This window comes from Dermacentor andersoni, chromosome 2 (assembly GCF_023375885.2).
Source record: "Dermacentor andersoni chromosome 2, qqDerAnde1_hic_scaffold, whole genome shotgun sequence".
NCBI classification, from domain to species: Eukaryota; Metazoa; Arthropoda; class Arachnida; order Ixodida; family Ixodidae; genus Dermacentor; species Dermacentor andersoni.
The window spans coordinates 95,251,732-95,279,228 of record NC_092815.1 but is presented as its reverse complement, the minus strand read 5'-3'; the positions used below and the strand labels follow the sequence as shown (position 1 = coordinate 95,279,228).

Below are 27,497 nucleotides of genomic sequence, written 5' to 3'. Positions count from 1 at the left end.
CCCCCCCCCCTCGTGGGCACGTGCCAAAATTTGAAGGAAGAAGAAGCTACCGCAGAGGTTAAGAAAACCACTTAGAAACAGTATAGGTTCCTTGTAAACACCCCTATATTGAATGAACCAGCTCCTTCTGGTAGTCGTCGCTTCTTGACATTATCAGATTACATCGTATCAAATGCACTTTTTTTAAAGGGGTCGTTAAATAAACGAGACAAGACGTCTGCTTGCCTGGGTGGAAAGCAATGTTTTTTTCAGTACAATAAAAATGACATCAAGTGGTGAAAGGGAACAATTAATAAAATTCATCCGCCAATCGTATAATGACCTCCGTCCTGCCTTTTCGTGCACTATGGTGTTTTCAAACGCCAAAACCTTCTGCGTGCCCACGACAAAACGAGCGCTACATCGGATGGAAACTGTAAAGAAATTAAATTACATGAAAGCAAATACTGTTTCTATGGGCTTCTGTGCGAGTACAGTTCAATAACGCAAGCCGATCGAGGAAGTTAACAAAATTTTAAACGAGGCGCCAAAAAGCACGTGATACCCGTGTCACGTGCCATTCCAATATGTAGGGAATTGTCTAGGTACTTTTGGAGCTTCTAGGTATTCCTTATTCTAGGCTAGGTACTCGAGGAACTCGTGTGGCAACCTTGTTTTTACTTGCGTCTGCTTGCACCAACGTTTGCTTGCACTGAGGAAGCAGCTGAGGGGCGCCGCGTACCTTGCCGGAGGAGGTCCCAGTAGACCCGAGACAGGTTCTCTTTCGGCAGTCGACCGAGACCTGTCACTTCCTTGTGCACCTTGCTCTACGTCGTCATGGCGCTGAAGTTTGATGGCAAAGTCGTGGTCGTCACAGGCGCCGGGGGAGGTGAGCTGTCGAGAAGTTCGTCTGATTTTTCGCGAGCTTTAGCACCTAATTTGCCCAGCTGATTCCTATCAAAACAAGTGGTTGCCAGCGTCAGTCGACATGGCCTTCGTAGAGTTTCCTCTTATTTTGATTAGGCGCACAAATACCTCGCAAGGTCGTACTGATGGTATTCAGCTGCGCAGAATCGGTGTTTTTTTCGCACTGACATGCGAAAAAAAAAGAATGTTGACTTTTACAGTTTCTACCCGTGTCTGTCAATGGTCACCGTTCCAGCGATAGCCCACTATGATTTAAAGCAAAGAAAAGGAAAAGAACTGCGTGATTCTTGCGGTGTAAGAGTTCGCTATTTTCAGGATGTGTCTGACGGGGAGCGCACTTAATTGTCTTCAAGTTAATTTGGGCAGCTGCGAGAAAAATGCGCACGTAGTATTACGATGCTCGTCATAGCGTGGCCTGGAGGGCATTGTCCTGTTTAATGGTGACCTAGAGTACGCTCCGGTGAGCGGCGCACTTCTGTTCCTGTCACTTCTCTTGACCCGAAGTGCATTACCGGCCGAAACGAACTGATCGAATATGCTCCACCGCAGAACGCCTCACTTTCTTTCAAGGCCAAATGACATACCTGTGGCGTAATTGCATGCTTTGCTTGTTTCGTAATACGCGCGTTATTATGTGTCGATACAGTTACCTCACAAAGACGAGCAGTGTTCTTGAGCAGTTAAACAGCTTAATTTACTAGCGCATAGTGACGGAGGGGGGTCTTGTTCATTTTATTCATTTCTTTCACCATTTCTTTTTCTTGTGTAAAGAGGACGAAATACTTCTTTCCTCTTAGCTGCAGAAGGACAGACAGTCCACACTTTTCCTTCAGGCGTAGCTCATGCTTTGTTTGCAAAGTAAACACCGTTTTTCTTTCTCATTTCCTCATCACTTAGACACGTCTTTTCAATGCGCCTTCACAGGTATTAAATAAACACACCTGATGTTGTATGTATTCACAAGGCAGCTGTTCTTTGGCATAGTGACTTCCTGTTTCGCCATTTTACAAACCTTGAGCTGGCCTTCTTATGCATATATATATATATATATATTATGCTTTTTTTGTACTGCAAAATACGTACTTGCTCACTGCCCAACCACGTGATTCTTGATTGCTTTTAATGTTGGTTTAGCTTGTCTTACGCACTGAACTTGTTCTGACATATATATGGGCATGCTTTTAACTCTTTCACGGTGGCAGTGTGTCATCAATGCCGTTCCACCTCCTTGTGTGGTGCTGTGTGTCTGTCCGTTCATGCAGAACATTAATTTAGGTTATCAAATTCGTAAAATAGTGTATGAGCAGTAATGGTGAGCCAGAGATGAACTATTGTCACTGCTGCATGTAGTAACCCATAGAACACACACACACTAACTAAACATTGTAACATAAATACCTGTCTGGCATCTTGTTTGTATAAGCACTTTGTAAAGTCACCAACACTGATTCACACTCCATTGATGATATATAGCACTGGCATAGACAGTGTGACCAGTCCGCTGTGGCGTTGGCAGCAAATGTTTTGTCAGGTTGCCAAAGCACCATCCATGACAACTACAGTACATATCAACAAGAAGGAGAAAGTTGTTAACTTTGCATGCTGGAGTGCGGCATCTTAAAGACTGAATACAAAAAAAGAAGGGAAATGCAGTTTTATGCTCGCGGACAACTTTCTGTGCCATAGAATGGGAAGTTGTAGAGGCAAAGTTCACATAAGAGTGTTTCTGAGGAAAGTCCCCATTCTCATCTGCATTAGCTTAAGCTGTGAAAGAGAAAACATATACATCTTAATTACAACAGGAGAATAAGACAAAATACAACACGGAGTGCTAAATCTGACTTAAATTTCTGCCTTTCTCTTCCAAGTTGCAGCAAATGGGAAATCATCATACATAGAAGATTTCGGTATCGTTTACAAGAAAGAAAAAGTGCTGCCGAACGCTGCCAGAATACTCAGTATAGTAATACATGTGTAGAACGTTCTCCCTTGTAGCTTTTGCTTCATTGCACACAAGTTTGTCTGTGAATATAGGCATCACTTAACAGTAAGTGATCCTGCATCCTATGCTCAGTAGTGTACCTGCACTTTTGTTTACAATCAACAGGTAATCTAGGATATAACTACTGTAGTTTGTGTTGCTGCAGAAACAAACATTAAATTACAGACCTTTCATGTGTTGCAAAAATAAACTTGTTGAACATCTTCTATTTAAGATACAAACTTATTGCAGTTCCAGGGATGCGATTGTATGCTCCATGTTTCTTTGATCAAGTCGGTGTAAACTACCATGCTCTATGAGCTAAAGAGCAGCATAAAAAACATGCAGCTCCAAAGCATCGTGACTTGTATGTCAAAATATTGCATAAATATCTTGCTCACTAAATCTATCATTAGTCATTGCCATTGTGTACCTTCAAGAATGCAGTATTACATTTTGCAGGCTATGATTTCAACTGCTGTATTCTGAAAAGTATGTGCCTTTGGTCAATTTTCACCCGCCGTGGTTGTTCAGTGGCTATGGTGTTGGGCTGCCGAGTACGAGGTCGCGGGATCAAATCCCGGCCGCTGTGGCCCCATTTCGATGGGGGCAAAATGCGAAAACACCTGTGTACTTAGATTTAGGTGCACGTTAAAGAACCCCAGGTGGTCGAAATTTCCGGAGTCCTCCACTACGGCGTGCCTCATAATCAGAAAGTGGTTTTGACACGTTAAATCCCATAATTTTTGTTTTGTTCAATTTGCATAAGTTCAACAAATGCAAAAAATAACTTGTAGTGATAATTTTCCCTCATGCGCACCTCTAATTCCATGAGAACAGAGCATTCATAATGGGAACTGAATGCTTTTAACTCTTAACAGCTTTTTTCAGATTTTGTACTTTGGTTCACTTTAAGGTGTCCTTGCGCTATTTTGTTAGGCACTGGCTTTGAGGACTTGAACTAGCTATGGCTAATCTTCAGCTGTTGCCCTGTCACAAACATATACTGGTTATGTTACACTTTCATCATTATTTTATCCAAATTGAATAGACTGAAATATGCGCTTCTTTTGCAACAGAGTGTGTCATTGTAACATAAAGCAGCTGTCCCTCTCCCATTTTCTTATTTTAGGAAGCTAAAAATTATTTAGTGGAAGAATGTCTTACCCCCTGAAGTCTTTGGCAAAAGCAACAGGAAAGAAAGAAAGGGTAGCGTCATATCTATTTGATTATTTAATATGACCTGCAGGCCTAATAAAGATCTAATCAAGCAGCTTCTTTATAACCCTGTACTCAAATTTAAGGTTTTGTATATCTGTGAATGCATTGGTTTAAATAAGATGTAACTGTTGTTTGCATTCTATAATTCGGTTAATTGCACAGCAGGCCCTTAGAATGGCAGATAACAAGAGAAGTACCATGCCAAAATTTGTATTCCTTGGCCATTAACAGTTTCCCCTGCACATGTACATTCTTGCTTGTAGGTCTGGGCCGAGAGTATGCACTCCTCTTTGCTGAGAGAGGGGCATCTGTCGTCGGTGAGTCCTTTCCCACCTTCCTTGAACATATCCGTGCATGTCCTTGGTCACCCACCAAGCGAGACAACTGTTCTCTTCGTCTTTTGTTTTCCAAAGCCGTGTTTTGCATCAGTTGTGGCAGTCTTAGGAGGAACCAGCAAGAACAAAAGAATTGTCACTTTCCCTTTGCTCTTGTGCAATTGTCTGTGAAGGAAGCAGGTTGTTCCTTCCTTTGCTGCAGCCTCTCTTTGTTACCCCTATTCCTTTTGCTGCAGTAATGCCAAAGTTACAGTAATCATTTGTTTAAAGTCCACTGTTAAGTATGACCCCTGCTTTAAGTATAATTCTGGGGGGAAAAAAAAACTTTGCCCTAGCAGCAGGGTAAGTTAATGACACCAAAAAGAGATGAAGAATATTAAGCGAAAGTTTTTCTAATGAATTATCACTGTTTTCAATAACCTGTGTAGCAGCTGGGCAGCACATGGTGTCAACCAATGGTCATAAGTCTAGATTGCATGTGATCCAAACCATATCAGGATTTAAAAAAGAATTTGAGTTGTTACACGAGTAATTATAGCACTATAAGTGGCCTATTCTAGTATACTATAATGTTACCCTATTTTAAGCAGGGTGACATTTGTGTTCTTGCGTTGCTTGTGTAAATCTGTGCCTTCATTTTAAATATCAGTCATTGAAGCATTGTAAATAAATATATGTTAAAGTTTTAATTGATCACCAACTTAATTTCAAATTGCTTGCCACACTTGATAACAGGTGTAGCTGTATGTATCCTTTTTGCACTTCACCCATACGAAAATCTAAAATCTTAGCAGAGCGTTATACAAGTGCATGTTCTGCATATTATGTTGTCACGAAAACTAGGAAACTCTGCTTTTCCTTTTCATTGTCTTGGCTTCACTGCAGTGAATGTGAAATAGTCGACTCAACTTTGCACAGCTTTCTGCAAATATAACTCTCTGCCATCAAGGTACTAGAGCACGCATTCAAAAGCCCCCGTAGATGAACATCCTTTATTTTTCCCTGCCTCTGTTTGGGAAAAATCTGCATTTTAATTTATGCCAGAACACAGTAGGATTGCATGCTAACATGGCTAGTGTTGGGTCCATTGTACACAGCTTTATATCTTATATCAGCCTACCTGATGTATGGCTTATAACATTCCATTGTTGAAATGACATGAATGAAAAAAGGAGGCAAGGTGCAAACAGGAGTTGGCAAGCTCTGGAATGCAATACATGTAATGCAAGAAGTGCATAACATATATACTTGTTACACATTTTCTAAATACTTTTTAGCAGTCATAGAAGTCATAGGTAGGGAACATTGGTACATTAATTTCTAATATTAATTGCTTTCTTTATGCATTCCTATAATACGAGAATTAAGTTGAATTGGGTGTCAAGCCATATTCATTGTATTTGGCTTGCCCAACAATGTATCTTTGCTAAGTATGTAGCTTCCTACAAATGCTTTGTGAAGCATGTGCACGATGTAAAGGGAGGATGTATTTGGAGGATGGAGTAAAGGAGGAGAAAAAGTCGGTTTGGTTAAATCATAGTGAGCATTGCTGGGGAAAATTCAGGAAGGCCACATCTTGGACCGCATGAGATGTTTGTGTAGGCAGCCACCTCCGTTTGTGTATGATCATGTTTGCTTCTTTTTACTTTTGCAGTCAATGACTTGGGAGGATCTCGGAGCGGTGAAGGGAAGTCCAGCTCTGCTGCTGACAAAGTTGTTGAAGATATTAAAGCAAAAGGAGGCCGAGCCGTAGCCGACTACAGTAAGCTGCTGCCTTGCTTCTTATTAAGGGGACACACTGCTCCTTGGGGCCAAAAATATGCCCCAAAATATTTTTGTGTTCTGTTGCTCCAGGTTCGTATAGAGCATTTACTTTTCCCTAATTGGACCGCTGTATTATCCTTGATAAATTTAACCTTTGCAATAATCACCATGAACATGTGATTTTTCCCTTTTTCTTCAAAATGGTGTTTTCTTTCTTTTTTCTTTCTTTTTTTTTTCTTTTTCTCAGAAAGGTAGACAATAAGAGAGAGAAGTAGGTCTTAAATATGAAGACGTTATTACAGTATTACATAAAATCTTATTATGTTATTGCAAACTCTGATCATTCAACATCATTTTGATATACCACTCTCCTCCCTATCAACTAGCGTTTCACAATGATCTCACCTTCAGACTAGCCCACACAACAAGCATAAATTTCTCTCAAAATACATACGGTATGCAGATGTGATGAAAATGTGCCCATGAATAAAAAATGCTTTTTTAGGAGTTTCCCCACTTACTGAAACTAAAGAACAAAAAAGAGAGAAAGAAATCTTGCATATTTTGCCATTCATTGTTTTTCTCTCCCTTGCAGATTCTGTTGAAGAGGGTGACAAAATCATCAAGACAGCTATAGACAGTTTTGGTCGTGTTGGTTAGTCTGATTTGTCCACTATGTTCTTGTCCATTGCTGTGGATATTCCAAGGGTGTCAACCTGCTTTTGAAGATTAAAGTTGAGTTTGTTGGGGGGTTGTGCTGAGCCCTAATTTTTTCTTTCAGATATCCTCATTAACAATGCTGGCATTTTACGTGACAAGGCATTTGTCAACATGACCCCTGATGAATTTGGTGAGCTAAACCTAACTTTTCAATCATGTTGGCTTACTTCCCTTGTCTTTTTTATTCTTCAAGTTATGTCATAAAAAAATCTCTTATGCTTTGCAGATCTTATTCACCGTGTGCACCTGAGGGGTTCCTTTCTTGTCACAAAGGCGGCATGGCCATACTTTAGAAAGCAAGGCTATGGAAAGTAATTGCACTTTTCTCTATATTTTATCTCAAATGAGCTCGTTGAGGCTGGTTGGCAAAATTTGTGCTGAAATTTTATTTGCTCATGCTTAGTAGTGTGCATGTCATTATGTTGATGCATGTCTCAATCTTTATTATCTAAACATAAAGCATGATAATGTCCACGTTGCAATTTTTTACTTGGAACACCCTATCAGTGACCGCACAGCATGTTAGTCAGCACCTTATAATAGCAAGAAGTGGCGAGATCTGCGATAATATGTGTAAGCGCCAAGAGCACTTTCCAGTTTTAAGGCGATCTGCTGTGCTTTTTGGTTCAGGAGTGAACACGTCCTGCCTTTGCACGCTTGCACATACTGTCGCCTATCTGGCCACTTCTCACCATTATAAGGCACTGACATGCCGTGTGATCAACACTCGCACGTTTTGGTTAAAAAATTGCAACGGTGTATGTCGCTCAGTATGGGTAACGAATGTACACAAGGATAGTCTGCTTGCTAAAGTTATGCAGAAGAACTGGGAATTTCAACTGGTTATATAATGCCGTATGTGCATTGTACCATTATGTGTCTAGTTTTGTTCTTTTTTGCCACTTTTTCTATTAGTGCATTCTTGTGCCTTTCTGCTGTCTTCAGGCACTCATGAGGTCATCTCCTGATCAAGTGTTATTTCTCCTTAAAACACATTTTCAGGGTTATCATGACAGCTTCAGGAGCTGGAATCTATGGAAACTTTGGCCAGGCAAACTATGGCTCTGGTAAGCTTATGCGTAGGGATGTTGACAATAATATGTGACAAAGTTACCTTTGAAAAATAATTGGACTTTACCATGCATACATTTGAAGAGTGTCACTGCGGTCTTTGCAACAATGTGTACCAGTCTCGCTAAGTAGCCATGACTAAGGCAACAGATGTTTTACTAGCTGTGATGGTAGTCAACAGAAACCCAATTCATGAAAAGGACACTGAAAAACACTTGTAATAAGTGTATTCAAAAACCCTTGTAGCACTGTGGTAGTGGTCACAATACTATACGCACACCACTCAAAAGTGTGTGTCAATGTGTCAGACTCTTATGTTTTAGAGACACTCTAATGCTGACATTTTTTGTAGTACATAGTTCCACCACTCAGTGGCCCTAGAGCCTTGGTGCTGTGTTAACCTTGAACCGCTTCTCCAGACTGTCCCACTGATACACAGCACATCGCACCCCTTGGTTGGTAGCAAGTCCAGCTTCAACTTTGCCTCGTTTAAACACAGCCAATGGGCCTGATGCATTTGCACATCCCTCGTGCCATGTTTCCAGCCTTCCATGCTTGCACCAGCCTCAGACACTCTCCAACGTGCGCTACTTCAGTGTAGATCAGTGCAGTGTAAATTGACTACCTGTCATCGTTTTGTTTCCTCCAGTCACTGTTATGACAGAGTTGCTTATTTAGAATAATTTGATTACTTTAAAATCATGTTTTAGTTCTGATCACTGTTAGCGGATGGTATTATCTGTGCCACTGTCAGAAGCATTGCAAAGTTTTGCAGTTTCAGAGCAACTTCGCTTCAAGATGGCTGTGTAGAGCTGATGTGGATAAGACTTAGTTAGCAGTGGATACCATGCGATTGTGTTTCTCTTTTTCTTTTTGCTCCCTTTTTATCTTTTCATTGTGATTTTTATTTCGTTATAAACACAGCTGACTATCTAAAAGCCAAAAAATTCAGGTGCTTTTATTTAATTTCTCATAGACTTAGTGCAATTCTATTAGGCTGAACTTGTAAAATAAAGAAAGTTGCCAAGGCCTCCTCCATGTCAGTCTGAAAGAGAGTCCGCTGTAGCCTCTGTATTTTTCATGTAGCATAAATGCAAGTAAAAAGAAAAAATGAGTGACAAACAGGGAACAAGCTGTGCACATGTGCTGGCTTTGCATGTCTGTGTGCCTTGCTTTTGAACTTTAGAAGTCAGTACGAACCTCTTTGGTTATGACCTAAATTAAAACCTGTACTAAAGGAATACTTCAGGTATGCAATAAATTAAGGTAAGGGTAGGGGCTACCCTTCTGGGGCTCTCTCGATGCTTGTTCTGTACGACGTCATCACACTGTGGTAAAGAAAACTTGCAGTTGGAGGCTGCGCTTTTCCTTGTTGTTTTCAGTTTAGCAGATGCACAGCTGCGTCAAATTTTCTGGACGTTCTGAATACATTTGTAGTTTACTGTTTCTCTTCATCACTCTTCAGCCAAGCTTGCCTTGCTTGGGCTGAGCAACACCCTGGCCATTGAAGGAAAAAAGTACAACATTGCTTGCAACACCATTGTGCCACTTGCTGGATCCCGCCTCACTGAAGACATCTTCCCACCAGGTCAGTATTTTCTGAATATCTGCTATGTATGTGTTTAACCAGATCTGCTGCTGTAGTTGATTGCTAATAGTCAATATAGCTAATAAGGACAAGAAATAAAACACACAGGAACAAAGACAGCATGTGGGAAAACTGGCGTCTTTATTTGTAGCAAGGGACACATTTACAGAAAAGAATGGGAAGTAAACAAACACCTTTGATAGATCTGAGTGTTGTGAATGGATGTGGGTGTCAGAGGCAAAGCTTTCTTTTTCAACCTTTGTTATGATAGCCGTGTTTATTATCAACCTTTGCATTTATCAAAGATATGTACAGTCGAATGCCATTATAAAGAAGTGCATGGGACCTCCAAAATCTTTGTTTTTACAGGTCACATTGTTGTAAAGGTCGCACACGGCACAGCTCACGGTAGAACTGGGACAGGATTATTCTTGCGTTAGGCAGGTCATTTCGTTGTAGAGGCATTCATTCTAGAGGTACTTAACTGTACACTTATTCACTCCATGCTCACTGCGTGCTTATTCACTGCATGCTAAGAAGTATTCAAGTTGTTAGACTGGGAAGGATTGAGAGTGAGGGTCAATGGAGAGTATGTCGGCGACTTGCAACTTAAAGAAAATGATGGACACGACTTGCAACAAATTATTTAGAAACTTAGCCGACGATGTATAAAAGTAGGTTATAGATTAATATGCATTCGACCAAGGTAATGTTCCGTAGCCTAGCAAAAGGACATGATATCGTGATTGGCATTCAGCCCCTCGAATCTGGGCAAGAGTACACTTCTAGGCCAATTAGTTGCAGGGGGATCCTGATCACGAGAAAGAAATTTACAGAATTTAATAGAAATGGGTTGGAGCACATATAGCAGGCATTACCAAGTCATGACTAGCAGCTTACCACTATCTTTGAAAAGAAAAGTGTATGATCATTCTACTGGTGCTAACATATGACACAGAAACTTGAAGGTTAACAAAGAAGCTTGAGAAGTTGAGGACCGTACAAAGATCGATGACATGAAAAACTGTAGGCGTAACATTACGAGACAGGAAGACAGTGGGGTGGATTAGAGAGAAAACAGTGGTAGCCGTTATTCTAGTTCGCATTAGGACTGGACAAGTAATGTGTACGCCAAATAACTGTTGGTCTATTAGTGTCTATGGAAGAGATCTAGGGGCAGTATTCTTTGGTGATCACTCTTGAAGATTGTTTCACAAAATTTTGCATGACTCGGCGCAAGACATGTCTACGTATACAGCCTATAGCACTTCTGTAGCTGTGCAAAGCACACTATCCTCGCATTGTGCCAAGACTGCTGTCACCCGTATACTTCGTGTCCAGTTCCCAGTCTCGCGAAAAAGAAACTATCTCCGAAAGTGATCACCCGAGAATACCGCCCTAGGTTGTGTGATAAAATTAGAAAATTTACAGGCACAAAATAGCATCAGCTGGCATAACGGAGGGGTAATTAGAGATCACTGCAAGAGTTCTGCATCCTTCAGTTGGTCATCAATAGGATGATGTACTTATTTTATGTTCCTTTCTGTATGTGTCCGATGCCGTGACGAAAGGTATCAATAGGTCAGTTAGCCATACGTTGCCTCTTCATTACAAGCTTAGCTTAGCACGTATGAACTAAGCTTGTTTTGTTAATGACATATTTTAGAATGTATGTGGTGCCGGTTTCATAGCATTAATTTTTATCTTATGTTTATTTCTTCATGTGCATGTCTTTGATTTTATTTGAGACACCATATTGAATGACAATACCTGTTATGGCAGTGCAGGCTGACGTGCAATTGTTGATTTGGGTACCAGATATATCTGAAAAGACTCCTTATGATTTTTTCTGCAAGGGCGCAGGCTGACTAGTATTGTCTCAAACCTGACTAGTCTACGCTATTTGCTACAAACTAAGCACCTTGATGTACACCGTTTACTATAACCAATGTGTGGTTTTTCGCTCCTACCACAAGCATTTATTGTGCTTTGTCTTCTGCAGAGGTCTTCGAGAAGCTCAAGCCATCTTTTGTGAGCCCAGTTGTTGTTTGGCTGTGCCATGACAGCTGCCCTGAAACTGGTGGTGTGTTTGAAGCAGCTGGGGGCTATGTTGGGAAATGTGAGTCTGCTTGTGTGCAACCTGTGCACGTTTTTGTTTTATTCATGCACCTTGAAGTTCTAAAACAAGGTTATGGAAATGAAAACATTGTCATCACTGGTCATACAGCAAAACACAAAATTGTTTAATTAGGCGTAACTAATTTCTTGTTTCCTGAGGGAATTTTTCTGCAAATTGTTGCTTTGTTTTCTTAACAAACACTTATTTAAGTTTAACAGAAATGAGAAGCTGTATGTCCTGTGCTAACATTTAATGTGGAAATGAAAGCGAAATCTGTGATGAAGGTTTTCTGATTGAGCATGTATGCTTTTTTTTTTCTAGATCAGTGGTACAGATCAGCTGGAAAAGCTTTCATCGGTGAAGATTTTATCACACCTGAGAAAGGTAAGGTTCCTAAAGAAACAGATGTTCAAAGAGGGCTTCTAGGATTGGAGCATTCCTGAAGCTGAATGGTGAATGTGCAAATGCACTATCATGTGTGTGTGTAAAACCTAAATCTCCCTGTGCTACACTGATGAATGCTTTTGTGCTTTGCATCATTACTCAACCTACATTAATTTCCCTCTAGTTCGTGACAGCTGGTCGCAGATTACTGATATGTCAACCGCACAACCAATGGCTTCCATCCATGGTATGTACTTTGGAGCCAGAACACTATTTCCCTTGATTGTATTATGCGTGTGGTGTCAGCTTCATAATGAGTGTGAAAGCAAGGTATATAGTCCTCTTTTCTTGTGCCTACGTCTGTGACAATTAAGTTTTCAAGTGCAATGATTTGTTCTGCATCCGTGTGACTTCATCATTAGATAAATTCTCTAGAAGCAAGGAAACGCCACTATGCTGAGTTGTTAGTACAGAAATGATGCAATTACATCACCTATGCAGGGTGTCATAAGCAAACAGCAAACTGGATGTAACACACTCTTGAAATGTCATTGTGACAAACTCAGTTTCGTGGTGTGAACTACTCATAAGATACTGCTTTTAATAGCTCATTGGTTAGGCATAGTAGCCCAATGAACCATAATTAAGGTCTGTAGACTTTGCTGAGCTTACTAATACGTATGTATATTTGTTGTTGTTTTGTTTTGTTGGGGGAAAGAGGGATGGGGACTTGGATACTGTACCACAAGTTGAATTGAATCATCTTGGGCACATTGTGTGTATCTGACACCTTGTCTTTCTATTTCAGACCAGACCAAGTCTCTGATTGAAGTCCTGTCTGGTCAGGCACCGTCACGCCCTGTCGTGTCCACAGCACCACCTGTCGATGACCCTTCGGTGTTTGTCTACAACCCTGACACAGTCATCTTATATGCTCTTGCAGGTAAAATGAAATATCTCTTTGTGAATTTCTCGCCACGAGGCATGCACTCGACACTGTAATCTTTGTTCATATGCAAGTGTACTTCAGGATATATTGATGTCACGAGCACCTGAGTGGTAATGCTTGGAATTGGTTGTGCAAGGTAGAATTTGTCCTGGAGCATTGTCTCTTTCTTAAGTCAATGTCTGTCTCTTTTGCCCATTCAGTCGGACTGTCAACCCAGGATAAGGATCACCTCAAGTTTCTTTATGAGGGGGCCGAGGACTTCTCCGTGCTGCCATCGTTTGGTGTGATTCCGGCCATGCCAGCTGTCTTTGGCTGTGTTGCTCAGCACGAAGAGACAAGGAAGCTCAACATTGACCCCACAAAGGTAAGGTTTGCTGTGTACTTTGTGATACGGCTTCTCAGCTAACTTTTTTTTCTCAAGTGAACCATGCTCTCTGCCCAGTTTCTTACTTGTCGGTGCTGCCAGTTAGGTTTCCTGTTCTGCTCATTTCTTTATTTATTCATATTGCAGAAAAGTGGGAAGAATCACTTATTCTTCTGCGGTACTGACATTTCATATAATTTCAACCGTGTGTATATTGGTTCTGCATAGATGCTTCATGGGGAGCAGTACCTTGAGCTGCTTCGCCCGATTGCACCATCTGGTGTCCTGAAAACTGAGGTTCGGGTTGTCGACGTCCTCGACAAAGGTTCTGGTGCTGTGGTAATTGCGGATGGTAAGCCTGCTTTATTTTTGTATGCATTAGGCCCTTGTAAGCAACATCGATTATTCTTAAAGGAACACTAACGAAAAACGTAATTTCGAGCTAGGTTGAAAGATTAGTCTTCCGTAATAAAGAATTAGTCATTCGTAGCAAGAACAGAGCCTTTGTAAGTGAGAAAATGACAAAGATGGGAAACCACAGTGGCGCCACTTGTTATGGGCTAGGGTACCTCTCGTGCGACATCAGCACTGGCTGACTCGTAGAGTGGCATAGAAGGTCATGTGGGTATTATGTCAACCCGTCCGTTTTAATGTGGGCAGTTCAAATTGAGGAGCAGCAGTGTAGTTTTCGGTGGCAGTTTCCTAAGCAACAAAGTGATATGTTGTCCCAGAGAAGGAGATAATAAGACTTTTATAAGAACAAGCTATCGGCCTGTCTCAACTTAATGTTTTCTTTTACTCTCTTGTAGAGGCAGTAAATGTTGCACAGGTAGCACCCTCAGACATGCCCCATTAACATATGTATCATTTGTGCACAAATTTGATGTTGCAGTGCTCGTCATTTGGTAAGATTGTCAGGCTCAGATTTATAGACCTGCAGGTTCAAACATCTTTCAGGGGTTTGCTAACAGTTCTTGTACGTATGGAAAGCTGTGCTTTTTATCTTGTTCATCTTTAAAAATTTTGCTTCTAGTACATTGAACTCACTTTGGTGGTCCATGAAGGTTCTTCATCAGAATATTGGGGAAGGAGCTATTCTGACTTCTATAGAATTGAATGTACAGAAGTATAAAGAATTAATATTAGCAGACCTTCTTTCTTGTTATGCCTAATGTTTCTTGGACAGCATTATCACCAACTGTTCAAGCATTTGCTTTTTCATAACAGCTGCTGTAGTCGTATGTAGCCATGTGTTGCAGCCTTGTTTCTTACATATGCTAAATAGAAAATTAGGCAACAATATCGCCTCTTAAATATTATAAAGCACAGGCAGTGTTTAAAAGCTGAATGTTCACAAAGCCTGGGCATGCAGCCTAGAATTACAAAATTGCAATTCATATTGGTATACCATGCCACCAACACAGTGTTGCACTTTCTTATAGGCTTCATGTCAAAACTATGTGGAAATTAAGTCACATCTGGCCCTTGCGCCATTAAACATCAAATATTCATTCATTCATTAAGTCTTTTCATCAGACTTGGGCATTGTTAAGTTTAAGGTGAGCATAAGAAGCATTTAGCTATTGTTTTTATTGCAATAGCAAGCTATACCTGGTGTCTGCACTGGTTTGTGAAGCATTTTGTCTTAAACCCCTGTGCGTCATGTGTGCTTCTGAAATGTGTAATGATGCAAAATTTTATTTCTACGGTATGTTATACTTAGTGTTTGCACTGGTTAATGGCATATTGCTTGAAGCATCTTAGGTGTCATGTCTAACCATGCAAAAAACAAAAGGCAGAAGGCACAAATATGTGAACTGAAATTTCAAAGGCAACAGCCATTATTCACCAAATGTATGCTAGATTGTGCCACAATACCACATTGCAGCAAGGAGGCTTCTCTAAGGTGCATAGTATTTGTGCCTTGCTGTTACACCTGAGGCTACAATTGATGACTACTAGCATGTAGGTCAACAGCACTACTATATGCAAAAGAGACCTGAACTTCCTATTGCAGCCCTTATCGGTCAGTTTTACGCAAAGAACCTTTACTTTCTTTTTTACCCCATGAGTTTGGGTGCTTTGACCTCAGTACACACGTCAATTTTCTGACACTACCATGCAGCGGACACATTTGACGAGCATGGTGAGCGTGTCATCCACACCCAGTGGTCAACATTTTTTGTTGGGAGTGGAAACTTTGGTGGCAAGAGAGCTACTGACAAAGCAAGGCCCTTGGCCAACATTCCAAATCGCAAACCTGATGCCGTTGTCGAGGAGAAGACGTCCATCAACCAAGCCGCACTGTATCGCCTTTGTGGTGACAAGAACCCCCTGCATATTGACCCAATGTTCTCAGCCGCTGGAGGTGAGCCATCATTACCTGAGCCACAATGACTGCTCTTTACTGTTTTGTGTGTGCCCTTCAGTGGAGTTTGCATGTGAGGATGAAGACATGTGGACTGAAGTTACTACATAGCAAAAGTTTAATCTTATTATAATTTGCTGATTATGCAGATACAAAGGTTGCACTAGTTTGTCATCGTTCCTGCAACCCTTCCTTTCTAGCTTTAGTCACGTGACTCTCAACTTCAATAGAGCTACTAGTGTGATGACTCCATATTGATTAGGGTGCTGTGGATGTGTGGCTTCTGAAATTTTGGATAAGGTCTTTAGTGCACCAGTGGATATTGAATGAAGAAATGTTGTCTCTTGGCTGACTTGTCCTGTTCCTTCTTCCTCTGCATTGACTTGGCTGTAACCTTCACCTTGTGAATTGTAGGTTTGTACTATGATCTGAAAATTGTAGGGTTGTACTATGATCTGATAGAATGAGATCTTGCTTTCAACTGCAGAGTTTTAATTATAATTTCTGAAAATCACAAACCTGGCACTGTTGCCGAGTAGAAGACATCAACCAACCAAGCGACACTTTATCACCGTTATAGCTCCTACGCAATGTGAGAGCTATAAAATGCCTAATTAACAATGTGTACTGTACTTTTACCACTAAAGCAAGTTTTGCGAAGTTGTGGAATCTAACCTGTTGGTGTGTGCAAAATTCATAGCTTAGGTTAAAATCTTATCTGTTTAACGAATTTCATCTAAGGTAATCATTGTATTAGATAGGTTAACTGTATTGTTCAAGTTCATAATAATTTTACGACTCAGTGATATGACATATATATAATTTCCGGCACTTTTCAAAAGTTTTCAATTTTTAACTTCTTTTTTGGTTTGAAGAATAATTTAGGACTTGATTCACATTTCTGTTTTCATCAACTGGGAATGCCCTGCGTATATGTTCACTGCATCAAGTTATACTGTTCAGACGTATAGCACTTGTCTAACTAGAACTTCAGTGTAGCATTAATGGCCCCTTACAAGCATATATTCACAGCATTCAGTGCTCCAGTATGTGCTTACTATAACATTTTCTTTTTAACACAAATGCATCAGTGTTAACTTGGTGAGCTTAATGCATTTTGTGTTGCTCTTGCTTTTCTTCACATGTTTACAGGTTTCCCTCAGCCGATCATGCATGGGCTCTGTTCATTCGGCTATGCAACGCGTCACATCCTCAAGCAGTATGCAGACAATGATGTGAGGAAGTTCAAGTCTATCAAGGTAACTGACCGACCTGTTTCAGTTTTTCTTAGTGTACATGCCATCATTAACTTCTTGACTGTCTGAGGGTAAATAAATTATTCTCTTCCACCAGGCTAGGTTCACAGGGCCCGTTGTACCAGGCCAGTCAATTCGAACAGAGATGTGGAAAGATGGCAACTGCATTATCTTCCAATGTTCGGTAAGTCTCTGCCTGTGCTTTCCTAAGGGTGCTTTCCCTCAACCGTGTTTGTAAAAATTTTTCGTCTTTATGGATGGTTCTGAGGCACTACCAAGGATCATTATCACAGGGCGATTTTTTTTGTTGAAGGGCTATGAATAGCAGAGTTGCAGGCGAATGGGATCAGTACAAGTCTATTCCATGCTGGCAACATTTCCTCCCTTTGGTGTTTTTTTTTTTTTTTCCTCTTGGTCTTGTGCATATTCACTGCAAACTACCAGCAAAATGAGGATCTCGTGTTGAAGCATTCTGTCATGGTGGCACTTCTTTCTTTTTGTTTTTGCTGTGTGGCAAATCTGCAATACTGGTCATGTCAATTCTGCATGCCCTGCATGTTATTCAATGTCCTGCATTTACTCGCAACCTTTAGTGCCATGCACCTGCTGGATGTGGATTGAATACTGTTGTTATTGTAGTAACTGTGAAGGCTGACTCAGCCATTGGAGAGCAAGTGCTAACATTTGTCTGAATTCTTGGGCAACCCTATATTGAGTGAATGTTCTGCACACTGTGATTGTTCATTAAGAATGTCAGCCTTGTTAGGTTTTATTTGACATACACAGGTGTAACCTTTTGAAATAAAAATACACTGAAAACTACTGTACACATTCACTGTTCTTGTAAATGTTTTGATGCTCTTCTGTGAAAAAGCTTTCAACAGTAGATAACAAAGCTTGAAGAAAAAGAAAAGAAAAAAAGCAACTTTCCTTCCTACAGGTACCTGAATCAAAGAAACAGATCATCTCCGGGGGATGTGTAGAGCTTCATGATGTTGCACAACCACCACCTGCTGTTCCTCAAGCACCTCTGGGATCATCACTGGAGGTAAGGCTCCTAGTTTGGTTGTTTGCACTGTAATGCTTCTATCCATTCTCACCGATTTGCATACTACACACAACTTGCACATGTTGCAGTCTTGTTTTCGTTTTGTATTGCAGTCTGACATAGAGTTGAAGTCTGACCTTGTGTTTGCTGGAATGGAGGCTCGTGTGGAGGACATGCCTGAACTGGCCTCAAAAGTCAAGGCAATCTACGAGTACAACATTCTGGTCAATGGAAAACCAGCAGCTGTCTGGAGTACGTGCTTCATGAATGCACCTTTGTGTTGTCATCACTACAGATTAGCTAGGGCACTCTCTGATGTTTCTATGTGCATCTAGAGAAATCGCAGCATACAACCCTGGACACACTTGGACGGAACACAGAATGTGAAATTGTATGCCACCTTTAAAAAAATGCATTGTTAAGAGCATTTCAAGGCAACTTGCATAACTATTCGGCAGTTCTGTGCATCATTGCACATCAAGGTACTGTTGGGTCTCATTAGGGGCATAGTTAATTTTGAAAATCACATTTGCTCTGAAAGCCTTAAGTTGCAACTTATTATGAATTGACATTCTTCTTTTTTACAATGTTCAGTGGAAACATATGCATGGTACAGGGAACTCAAACTAGCAATAGAAAGGTTTTCGAGTAAGTGTTGAATATTACTTGTATACCTTGAATCTCAAGCTTCTGAGAGACCCTAACTTTCTGTCTTCTGTCTAATGTGCATCAAAATACTGAGAAAACTGCATAGTAGTGCCGTACTTGCAAAATGCTATAACAAACGTGGCATATAAAGCTACAGCCTTGCATTTATGGGCGATTGTCTGGACTCCATAAAAATTTGTCTTTGTATGCTGCCTGAAAATTTGTGTGTAATGTAATGTGTTCTCAAACAGATTTATAGAATTAAAGTTTAAACAGTGCATCAGAGTCTTCAAAATTAGTTTTTAATTGTTATATTAGATTTGCTTATTCCTATCGACACATGCTGCTTGCTTTACCATTTGCAGCAACATTCCCACTTTGCTTTATGCATTGTTTTGTGACGTGGGACAACCTGCCTTGGTGGCATAGTGGCTTTGACGTTACATTGCTAAGCCTGAGGGTGTGGGATCGTATGATTGAATCCTGACCACTGCGGCGGTACTCCGATGGGGGTGAAATGCAAAAACACTTGTGTACTATGCATTGGGTGCATATTAAGGAACCTCAAAGCAGTCAAAATTAATCTGGAGTCCCCCACTTCAGCATGCCTCATAATCATGTTGTGGTTTTGGCATGTAAAATCCCAGATTATTATTTTTTTTCATTAGACACCATGACATCGTGTCAGCTTGCCATGGTTGCTATCCCACTGAATTTCCTACTGTTGGAAAACTAGTTTTCTGTTTCTCTCTGCCACTGCCACTATTGCCGCCACATATGAATGCAGCAAAATCTCAATGGTCTGAATTTAAAATTTAGTGGATCCTTAGAAAATATATCTGGAACTCGTATGATCAATGCAATTCGTGGGAATGCTGAAGTAATAAAAAAATGTGTTCTTGTTTACTTGCTTTTGTAACATTCTAGTAAAGGAATTTTCTATGCCAATAAACTTCAGCTACCTCGATGTTGCTGTGAAAACCCTTACGAAACACTAGAAGCATATGATCATGTCATTTCTTGCATTGAGCATGCTACAGGCTGCTGGAAGTATGGAGAGCAGTACCTGTAAATGGGAATTGCTCATTGCTCTCGTAGCTGTTTCTACCATCAGCACTAAATTGTTCCATGTTTTCATTTGCTAACTACATCCTGCTCTATCATGCTCAGCTTGGGCTAGTTCACTGTGTCTTGAGACCTAGAGCATCCACGACAGTAGTATGTAATGCATCCCAGAGGAAACTGAAATTTTTGTGATCCTGAAGTTTGTGTCAGAACTCGACATGTAGCAGTTCGTTCATTCCAAAACGGAAGTTGTTTCACACAAGAAAAAGTAACTTGACTGCATCCTTAGCATGCATTTATCTTCTTAAATGGCTTTTAGATCGTCTTCAGCTTCAGTGTATGCATGCATGACACTTTTCCTTGCCACTTGACTTTCTTCAACCACATTGTGCTTAACTCACTTCCCCCCTTAATTCTTCTTTTTCGTTTTTGCAACACTTTATAGCCTTGGATCTGAAGAATGGCAAAGGAGCTGTATACAAGGGCCCTCCAAAAGATGGCAAAGCCAACTGCGTCATTACCATTGAAGATGAAGATATGTTCAACATGGCAGTCGGGCAGCTGGACCCTCAGAGGGTGTGTATGAGACCAGAAACAGGATACCTCCTTTTCAGACACTGTCAAAGCAGATTATCTGATAAGATGAGGAGCTCGGGAAACATTATTTATTTTGCCATGAACTTTGTGGTGCACTTCTGCTGAGCTGAACTTCTGATAAGAGAGATTTCCAAGGTTCCTTCAAGTTTATCTTAAACAGAGTCTACTGTGGTCACTGCTTGAAAAGCAGTGCATGTCATCCAAATTCTAGTCACACAATTGAGTCTACTTCAAGACCAGATGTTTTGAGTTACATGCCTGTGCTGTTTTCCTAGCTTTGTTTAAGGTTTTTGTGGTGTGACATGGGATATTGTGCATGAACATGAGACCAGATAAGCAAGGGCCCCACTGTTTCATGTTTTGAACTGCTTCTGTATTCCAGCTGACAAGGCTGCTGATATATTTAATAATACAACTCTCAGCCTAAGTACTAATACGCTGAACAACAAAGGGTAACCTCATTGCCAGTTGAGGTAGAAATACAGTTCCAAATGAGATATTCTTTCCTTTTGCTGTCATGTGTCTGCCATAATGCTGTTATTTTCATATACCTAAAGGCATAATGATTTTACAGGCAGCACTACTGCATAGCCTTGTAGTGATAATTCAAAGTTTGGCTAGGTCTGGGTGGTTTGTTGATCGAATAACTTTTTAGTTAATTGATCAATGCATTAATTGTAATTGTTTGGTCACATAATTTGTTTACATTGTGTGAGTCAAATGATTCCTAAATAACCTTTTTAAGATTTTGCCCAAACGTATGTGAAACTAGTTTCCTTAAGTTGCCCACTTTTTGTTGCAGCATGAGATCAAGTGCAGTTTACTTTGGAAGCACACTCAGACATTTCAGTGCAAAAAATAAAATGCTAGCAAAGAACTAGGACGATGCTAGCACGATATTTATACTAGAGAATAATGCAACATCTGTAGTCTGTGTTTAAGGAGTCTGGCACAATAAAATAAATTCTCATGACTAATTCAGTCAAATTTTGAATAATTCCCAGCCTTACAATAAACTGGCAATAGTTATCCATTGAAGAGGAAGGCAATGTTAGGTTTGAAAACACTGATTAATCTTTAATTGTGGTACAGTTGGAGAGATCAAACCTTTATATATTACCTCAGCAGCTCGAGATAAATTTGCTTAACACACTATATGCCCCTAAGCAAGGAAAAATTTCACTTTACTGAATTTTGCGCAAGGTTAAGCTGCCGTTGTTATTGCAACATGTGTGGTGGGATCAGGTACCATTATACCGGGTGCGCGAAGTATTTGAGAAAACTATTCCTTATCGTCATAGACACCAGCAGGCTCATCATATCTATAAGCGTGTGGCTTCTTGTTGTTTGACCCCTTATCATTCACACTGCACAGTTTGTTCAAAGATGGAAGCTTATAGGTTTATGCAGAAAATGAAATGCCATGCAGTCCTCGTTGCCCTTGCCGCACGCCATAGCGACTTGGAAATTGCCACCTTTCTAAACGTAGTGAAGTCTCGTTTACAAGGTGCGCACAGAACTGATGTGTTCTGGCAGTGACATGGCATCTGTGGTGAAAATAAAGCACAGCCAGCGGTCAGACGTCATCAGAGCCCCTGATTTTTTCTGGCGGCTGCAAGTAATCGTGAGTGACAACCCAGGAAGTCAATGCGGGCCATTGGAAAGGAGCTCCAAGTCGCAGAATCAACTGTCGGGCTAGCTGGGCATGAGGACTTAAGGTACCATTCCTATGTCATGAGGAGGGGGCAATTCATGTCCAGTAAAACTCAGGAGAATCGTCTGCTCTGGTCCAAGTGCTTGCTAAGCAAGCTGAAGAGACCTGAGGAGCCTGGAATGCTCTGGTCTTTTTTTTTTAAGATGAAAAGAAATTTGACCAAGACCTAAAAGTTAGCCGCTATAATGACAGGTGGCTTTGCACAAGTGCTGATGAGGTGCCTACAGTGAAGCACAGAAAATTTCCGTCGTCTGTGATGGTGTTAGCAGTCACCAGCAACGAGGGTGACATCATGCCGCCACACTCTTTTGCAGAAGGACTCCGCGTTAATGCTGCCACATGTGTGGAGGTGCTTGCCACCTTTGTAAAGCCCTGGATGGAGACTGTTTCGAAAGGAAGACCTTATGTCTTTCAGTAAGATTTGGCTTCCGCACAAACTGTCTACGCCACCCAGGAGTGGCTGGCTGACAACTTCTATGACCACATCACTCCCAACTTGCAGCCTCCTAGTTCTCCGGATTTAAATCCACTCGACTACTATCTCTGGGGCATCATTGAGAGAGAGGTCAACAAACAGCCACATAATACAAAAGACTTGCTGAAGGCCACCATTGCTGACTCTATGGCCAACATCTCTAAGGACCACCTGATCCGTGCATGCAGCTGTTCCCAAAGCTGAATTGAATCGGTTATTGCTGCAGATGGCAGATTCATTCAATAATTGTGTAAATAAAGCGTAAGAGAAGTTTTTCCCAAAGTTTGGTGAAAATATGGCTATTTTTGCTGGAGATATTCTTCTCTGCCTGAAGCCAACAATGTGTTCTCAAAAACCTCGCACACCCGGTATGTACAGTCTCCTGGCGTTAGCATATTTTTATTGGAACTGTGATCAGTAAGTTTTAAATGTAATTTATTGTATTGCTGAAAACTCTTCTTTACCTTCTTCTAGCTCAGTTAAACAGCCTCCTTTAAGATGACGTGTATTAAGATGAGTTTTTTTTTTATAAGGGGAACAGTTTCCAAGCTTTGTTCCCAGAATTCGGAGTTTTTCAGTTAAGCTCAGCTTTTGGTAAGATTAACAGGGTTTTGAAGGTTGTTTGCTGTTTTTCTTAAGGGCCTACTACAAAGACAACTGTTATCAAGAGTGCAGAGGACTGAAGGCATAAACTTTGCAGACATTTGTTATGTAGCTCATAACTGGTATGCATTGGCATTCTTGTGCTTGAGCCTTATTGGCAACCAAATTCGTAACAGCTGTTGATCAGTGTTTTCCTTGTGTAGCTGCAGCTTTTGAAGGGCCGCACGGCAGTTCATATGGAATGTTCTCTGCACTTGAAGAACATCATTACCAAGATGCAGCTAACAATAAGTGGTGTTACAATCATTGTACCGTATAGAAGCTTTTCTTATGGGTTCACTTATGCAATGAATTTGTCACAATGCATTCAGACTTTATTCTTGGATAGCCTGACTCTACATTTTTTAGAACCCTCACTGTGATGAATAAAATGTAAAGATAAATTGAGTTATCACTGATGCAAGAACATGCTAAGCTTTTTTTTTGTTTGTTTTCAATAGCCAAAGAGAAAGCTCTGGCTGTTGGTTTTACCTCGCACTTTGTTCTTGTCTTCCGGATTGCCATGCCTGTGTGCATTTTCAATATGTTCTTTCTCGCATTGCAGGCTTTTATGACTGGCAAGCTAAAAGTGAAGGGGAACCTGCTACTCATGCAGCGGTTGAGGGAGCTGCTGAAGCCACCAAAGGATTCAGCTCCATCAAAGCCAGCTTCGGCAGCTGCAGCTCCTACGGTAGGCGTTTTTGGTAGTGACTGCTGGTTCCACCAAATGATGCACATGCCTCTAGAAGTATAGCGAAATCTTGTTAATTTGAATTTTGAGAGGCCTTGCTGCTAAGCTTTTGGCTCTATGATGCCACAACATATAGGTTTTGCCAGATAAAAAAAATTTTTGACAGGAAATCGAAAACACAAATCAACCCAGCACTGGTGTGTGCATTGTGTAGTTTATGCATACATTTAGGGACACTCAGGCTTGGAGCTTAATTGTGCTACTGTGCTGACTGTGATACAGCTTATTGTGCTGATAAGTAGGCAGTTTACATGAACACACTCGCAGCAATTCGTAGTGTCTGCATTAGCGATACGTCGTCAGAAGCATTTCCACGACTGTAGCAACCGCTTAGAATGCTGCAATGCTCAATCGTGAACTGCACTGTTGGGAGCAGCACGCTTGTAAAAACAGTCAAAGCACCCACTCTCATCGCTTATGCTGAATATTTAAAAAAAATGCATATTAGATATTCGATTCACGAATGAATTAATAGAGCATTCGCTGTTTGATGTGTATACAGTAAAACCTTGTTGATACGTTCCCATTAGTGCATTTTCTCGGCACCAACGTTCGCAATCGAGAACACAAAGAATGACCTAATAGAATTGCATTTTTTACCGGTTCATACGTTCCCGAAAAACACTATTTTTCGGCACCAATGTTCAGTACGTCGCCAAACTGCGATCATATAATGTTTTCCGGCAGCTAGATCCTATGTGAACAAGAGAATCCGCCAGGCATGCACAATCAAGAACAGTATATAGCTGCCCATCATGGCAGCTTCACCGCAATACTCACCCGCCCTTCTCGTGTGAAAATGCCGCCGTGCGGTAAGTTTCACATTTCAATTCCAGCAAATCATCTCTGGGGTCTTCGCACACGGCATTCACAGCTATCACCGCCAGTCCTATTTGCGATAAGCATCTTGGCTTATCTGTTTCACAGTGCGTGGTGCATGGTGCCATTGGTAGCATACTGCACGTGTTTAGTAGGCGATAATCCAAACACGCCGCTGCTCCCTGCTGCAGGCGGCATGATGTGGGCATCACGGTTTGCTTCAGCGGCATCTAGCATCGCCCACCAGCTCGATTTTGTTTGTTTCCCGTCGCCCTCTTAAAACGGCATGCAATAGGAAAACAACAAAACGCGTCTCGGGCCGCCGGAGCACCATCATTATCACGCGCGTCAGCATCTCCTGCCGCAACGATTCGCACAACGCTTTGCATTACATAGATGTCAACAATAGTTGAGTCTGTAAAATTTTTTTTGGTTACTTTCAATCGTACGCTTTTCTAGTTAGCAGGTTTTTTCTTGCATTTTTTATTCCATAGCATATGAACAAGGTTCTACTGTATTTCAGTATTTGCATAGCCCCTAACTTATATACATGTAGCTGTGTTGCTTTGAATTGTGCACTTTTGAATTACAGTCAAACGCTTTTATAAAGAAGTGCTTGGGACTTTCAAAATTCTTTATTGTACAGGTCACTTCGTTATAAAGATCCCACACTATAAGAGCAGCCTAAGCAGGTTAAAGAAGGGAAAAACCTTTACTAAAACCTGAATACTATCTCGCTTTATAACGTAGCGTGTGCCACCAAGTGGCCGCACCAACGCATTATGCGAATCTTGAGGGACAGCGCTCAGTCACTTCCTTCTTGTTTGGCCCGCAGCATAGGTGTAGCAGCAGGATCCCCTTTTCATCTGTCCTAATCACTTGGTCAGTATCAACGGCATACACGATCGATAACACGTGCATAAAGCTTCGATGCATGCTGTCAGAACAGGGGTCGAGTTTTACTGTGTGTAGGGCTTCATAAATGAAAAGTTGCATCACAGCACAGCCACCGGCTTGTAGGTGCGTGTAATTAAAGCATGTGTGTGTCTTTGCACCATATCACTTTGATATACGCATTTGCACTGCATGTAGTTATAACATGAGTTTTCTGTTTTATCAGCCATAGTACGGAAAGCATTTCATAGCATGTCGTATCGGAGTGTTGGCGTGTTTGCATAATTCCATCATATCACCGCAGTGGCCGTGCAACTTTCGTTTTGGTGATAACTCTCTTAAGACTTTCTGCATTAATGTTTCTTGTTGATGTAAGCCTATATTATGATGAACCAGTTGCATTCTTGACAAAATTATTCCTCAGAATTTTCAGAATAGCAGCCCACAAACAAATGTCATAAAACAAAACTTTGACAGTGCATGCCTTTTATCTTAAATCTTCTCAGACTGAAATAATAAAAGTGAGAAACAGTAACAGCTCGAACCTGAAAATGATGTAAATTTATTGGTGCGTCTGTGCACTACCTCCAGGATCAGCCCAAGAAAGAGGTTTGAAACATACCCTATACGTAAAAGTGGTGATGAAGTCGCTAAGAAAGATGTTGGCTTTAATTAATAAACGTAAATGAAATTGTTCGATGGCAGCATTCAAACAAAGGGCCTCTAGCACAATAGCTTGTTTTTACTTAGTCAGCTTATGTTTACTTCAATTCATACTGCCACTACAGCTACAAGTCTTGCACTTCGTGTAAAATTTTAACATGTTGCTGTCACATTCATTGCTTTGCCATCATCGTGAAACTGTGATATTTTTCCCAGAATGTTCACACTACAGTTCTCCAGTTGACTATACCATTGCTCAAAGCCATTTTTTGTTGTGCCAACACATTGTTTTGACACCCTTTCACGCTTTTGACTCGATCGGTGCTCTAGCCACATAGGTTGTGTTGCATCGTTAAGCCTCAGCGACGATTTCTTTGTGGGTTATTGCATAAAATAGTAACTTACAGACGTAAAGCTTTGGGTTTGTGCATAACTAGCCACTGCCATTAGAGGCATTGCAAGCATAAATGTAGGAGATACAGAGTATGATCCGGCATCAGTCTTGTATACCAGCAGCCACTTACCAATGATTTCCAACCAGTCTTGATGAGGTGGGGCCCACAAAGTGTCTGAATATTGTTGTACGGCAGCCGGAGTGTCTAGATGGCCACTGTAAATCACTGCCTAGATTGCATGTGATGATTCTTGCCACAGAGGTCGCTGTGTCGACGGGATGATTTTTTGCCAGTCCTATCATCCCGGTGGACTCGGGTCGAGGCTTTTTCATCTATCACTGCACACAGCGGCATAAAAATCCGCTACAATTTATTTCTGATATGAAATGGCAACTAACAGAGTAAAGTTATGTCAAAAGTGCACCTATTCTGCAATGCAGCTCCCAATACCAATATAACCCCTGGCGAGTTTGGGAACCGCAATGCGAGGGCATCTCGTAGGCAGGTAGCATCACATCGATCTTCTCAATAGAGGCGGCTCACTTGCCTTGCTGGTTTGCTCTTCACACCAATGGTCTCAAGAAAACTAATTAAATTTATTTACGATTGGCATAATTGTACAAATATTAATCATGCTGACGAAATAAGCAGTCTATCCAGAACTAGGTTGCAAGCACCATAGGTCACGGTACCCAGCGAGCTAGGCCTACTGGCTCTATTGACAGCTGTCAGTGGACAGCACGCCGCTGTGTAGTGCTTG

The 27,497-nt window shown here is 41.1% G+C and overlaps 1 protein-coding gene across 1 annotated transcript in view; it reads left to right on the top strand.

Annotated features, from left to right (window-relative positions):
- Positions 1 to 672: 672 nt before the first annotated feature.
- Positions 673 to 27,497, top strand: part of Mfe2 (peroxisomal Multifunctional enzyme type 2) — a 51,413-nt gene continuing 24,588 nt past the window's right edge. Inside the window, exons 1-21 of the mRNA XM_050188435.2 lie at positions 673 to 868; positions 4,372 to 4,425; positions 6,098 to 6,205; positions 6,803 to 6,862; positions 6,989 to 7,057; positions 7,154 to 7,238; positions 7,930 to 7,994; positions 9,464 to 9,586; positions 11,589 to 11,705; positions 12,027 to 12,089; positions 12,274 to 12,336; positions 12,898 to 13,032; positions 13,239 to 13,402; positions 13,631 to 13,754; positions 15,528 to 15,770; positions 16,923 to 17,029; positions 17,124 to 17,210; positions 17,967 to 18,074; positions 18,188 to 18,326; positions 20,233 to 20,363; positions 23,781 to 23,906. Of these exons, the coding sequence (XP_050044392.1) occupies positions 817 to 868; positions 4,372 to 4,425; positions 6,098 to 6,205; positions 6,803 to 6,862; positions 6,989 to 7,057; positions 7,154 to 7,238; positions 7,930 to 7,994; positions 9,464 to 9,586; positions 11,589 to 11,705; positions 12,027 to 12,089; positions 12,274 to 12,336; positions 12,898 to 13,032; positions 13,239 to 13,402; positions 13,631 to 13,754; positions 15,528 to 15,770; positions 16,923 to 17,029; positions 17,124 to 17,210; positions 17,967 to 18,074; positions 18,188 to 18,326; positions 20,233 to 20,363; positions 23,781 to 23,906 (2,223 nt within the window). The 5' untranslated portion in view covers positions 673 to 816. The remainder of the gene's footprint in view (positions 869 to 4,371; positions 4,426 to 6,097; positions 6,206 to 6,802; positions 6,863 to 6,988; positions 7,058 to 7,153; positions 7,239 to 7,929; positions 7,995 to 9,463; positions 9,587 to 11,588; positions 11,706 to 12,026; positions 12,090 to 12,273; positions 12,337 to 12,897; positions 13,033 to 13,238; positions 13,403 to 13,630; positions 13,755 to 15,527; positions 15,771 to 16,922; positions 17,030 to 17,123; positions 17,211 to 17,966; positions 18,075 to 18,187; positions 18,327 to 20,232; positions 20,364 to 23,780; positions 23,907 to 27,497) is intronic.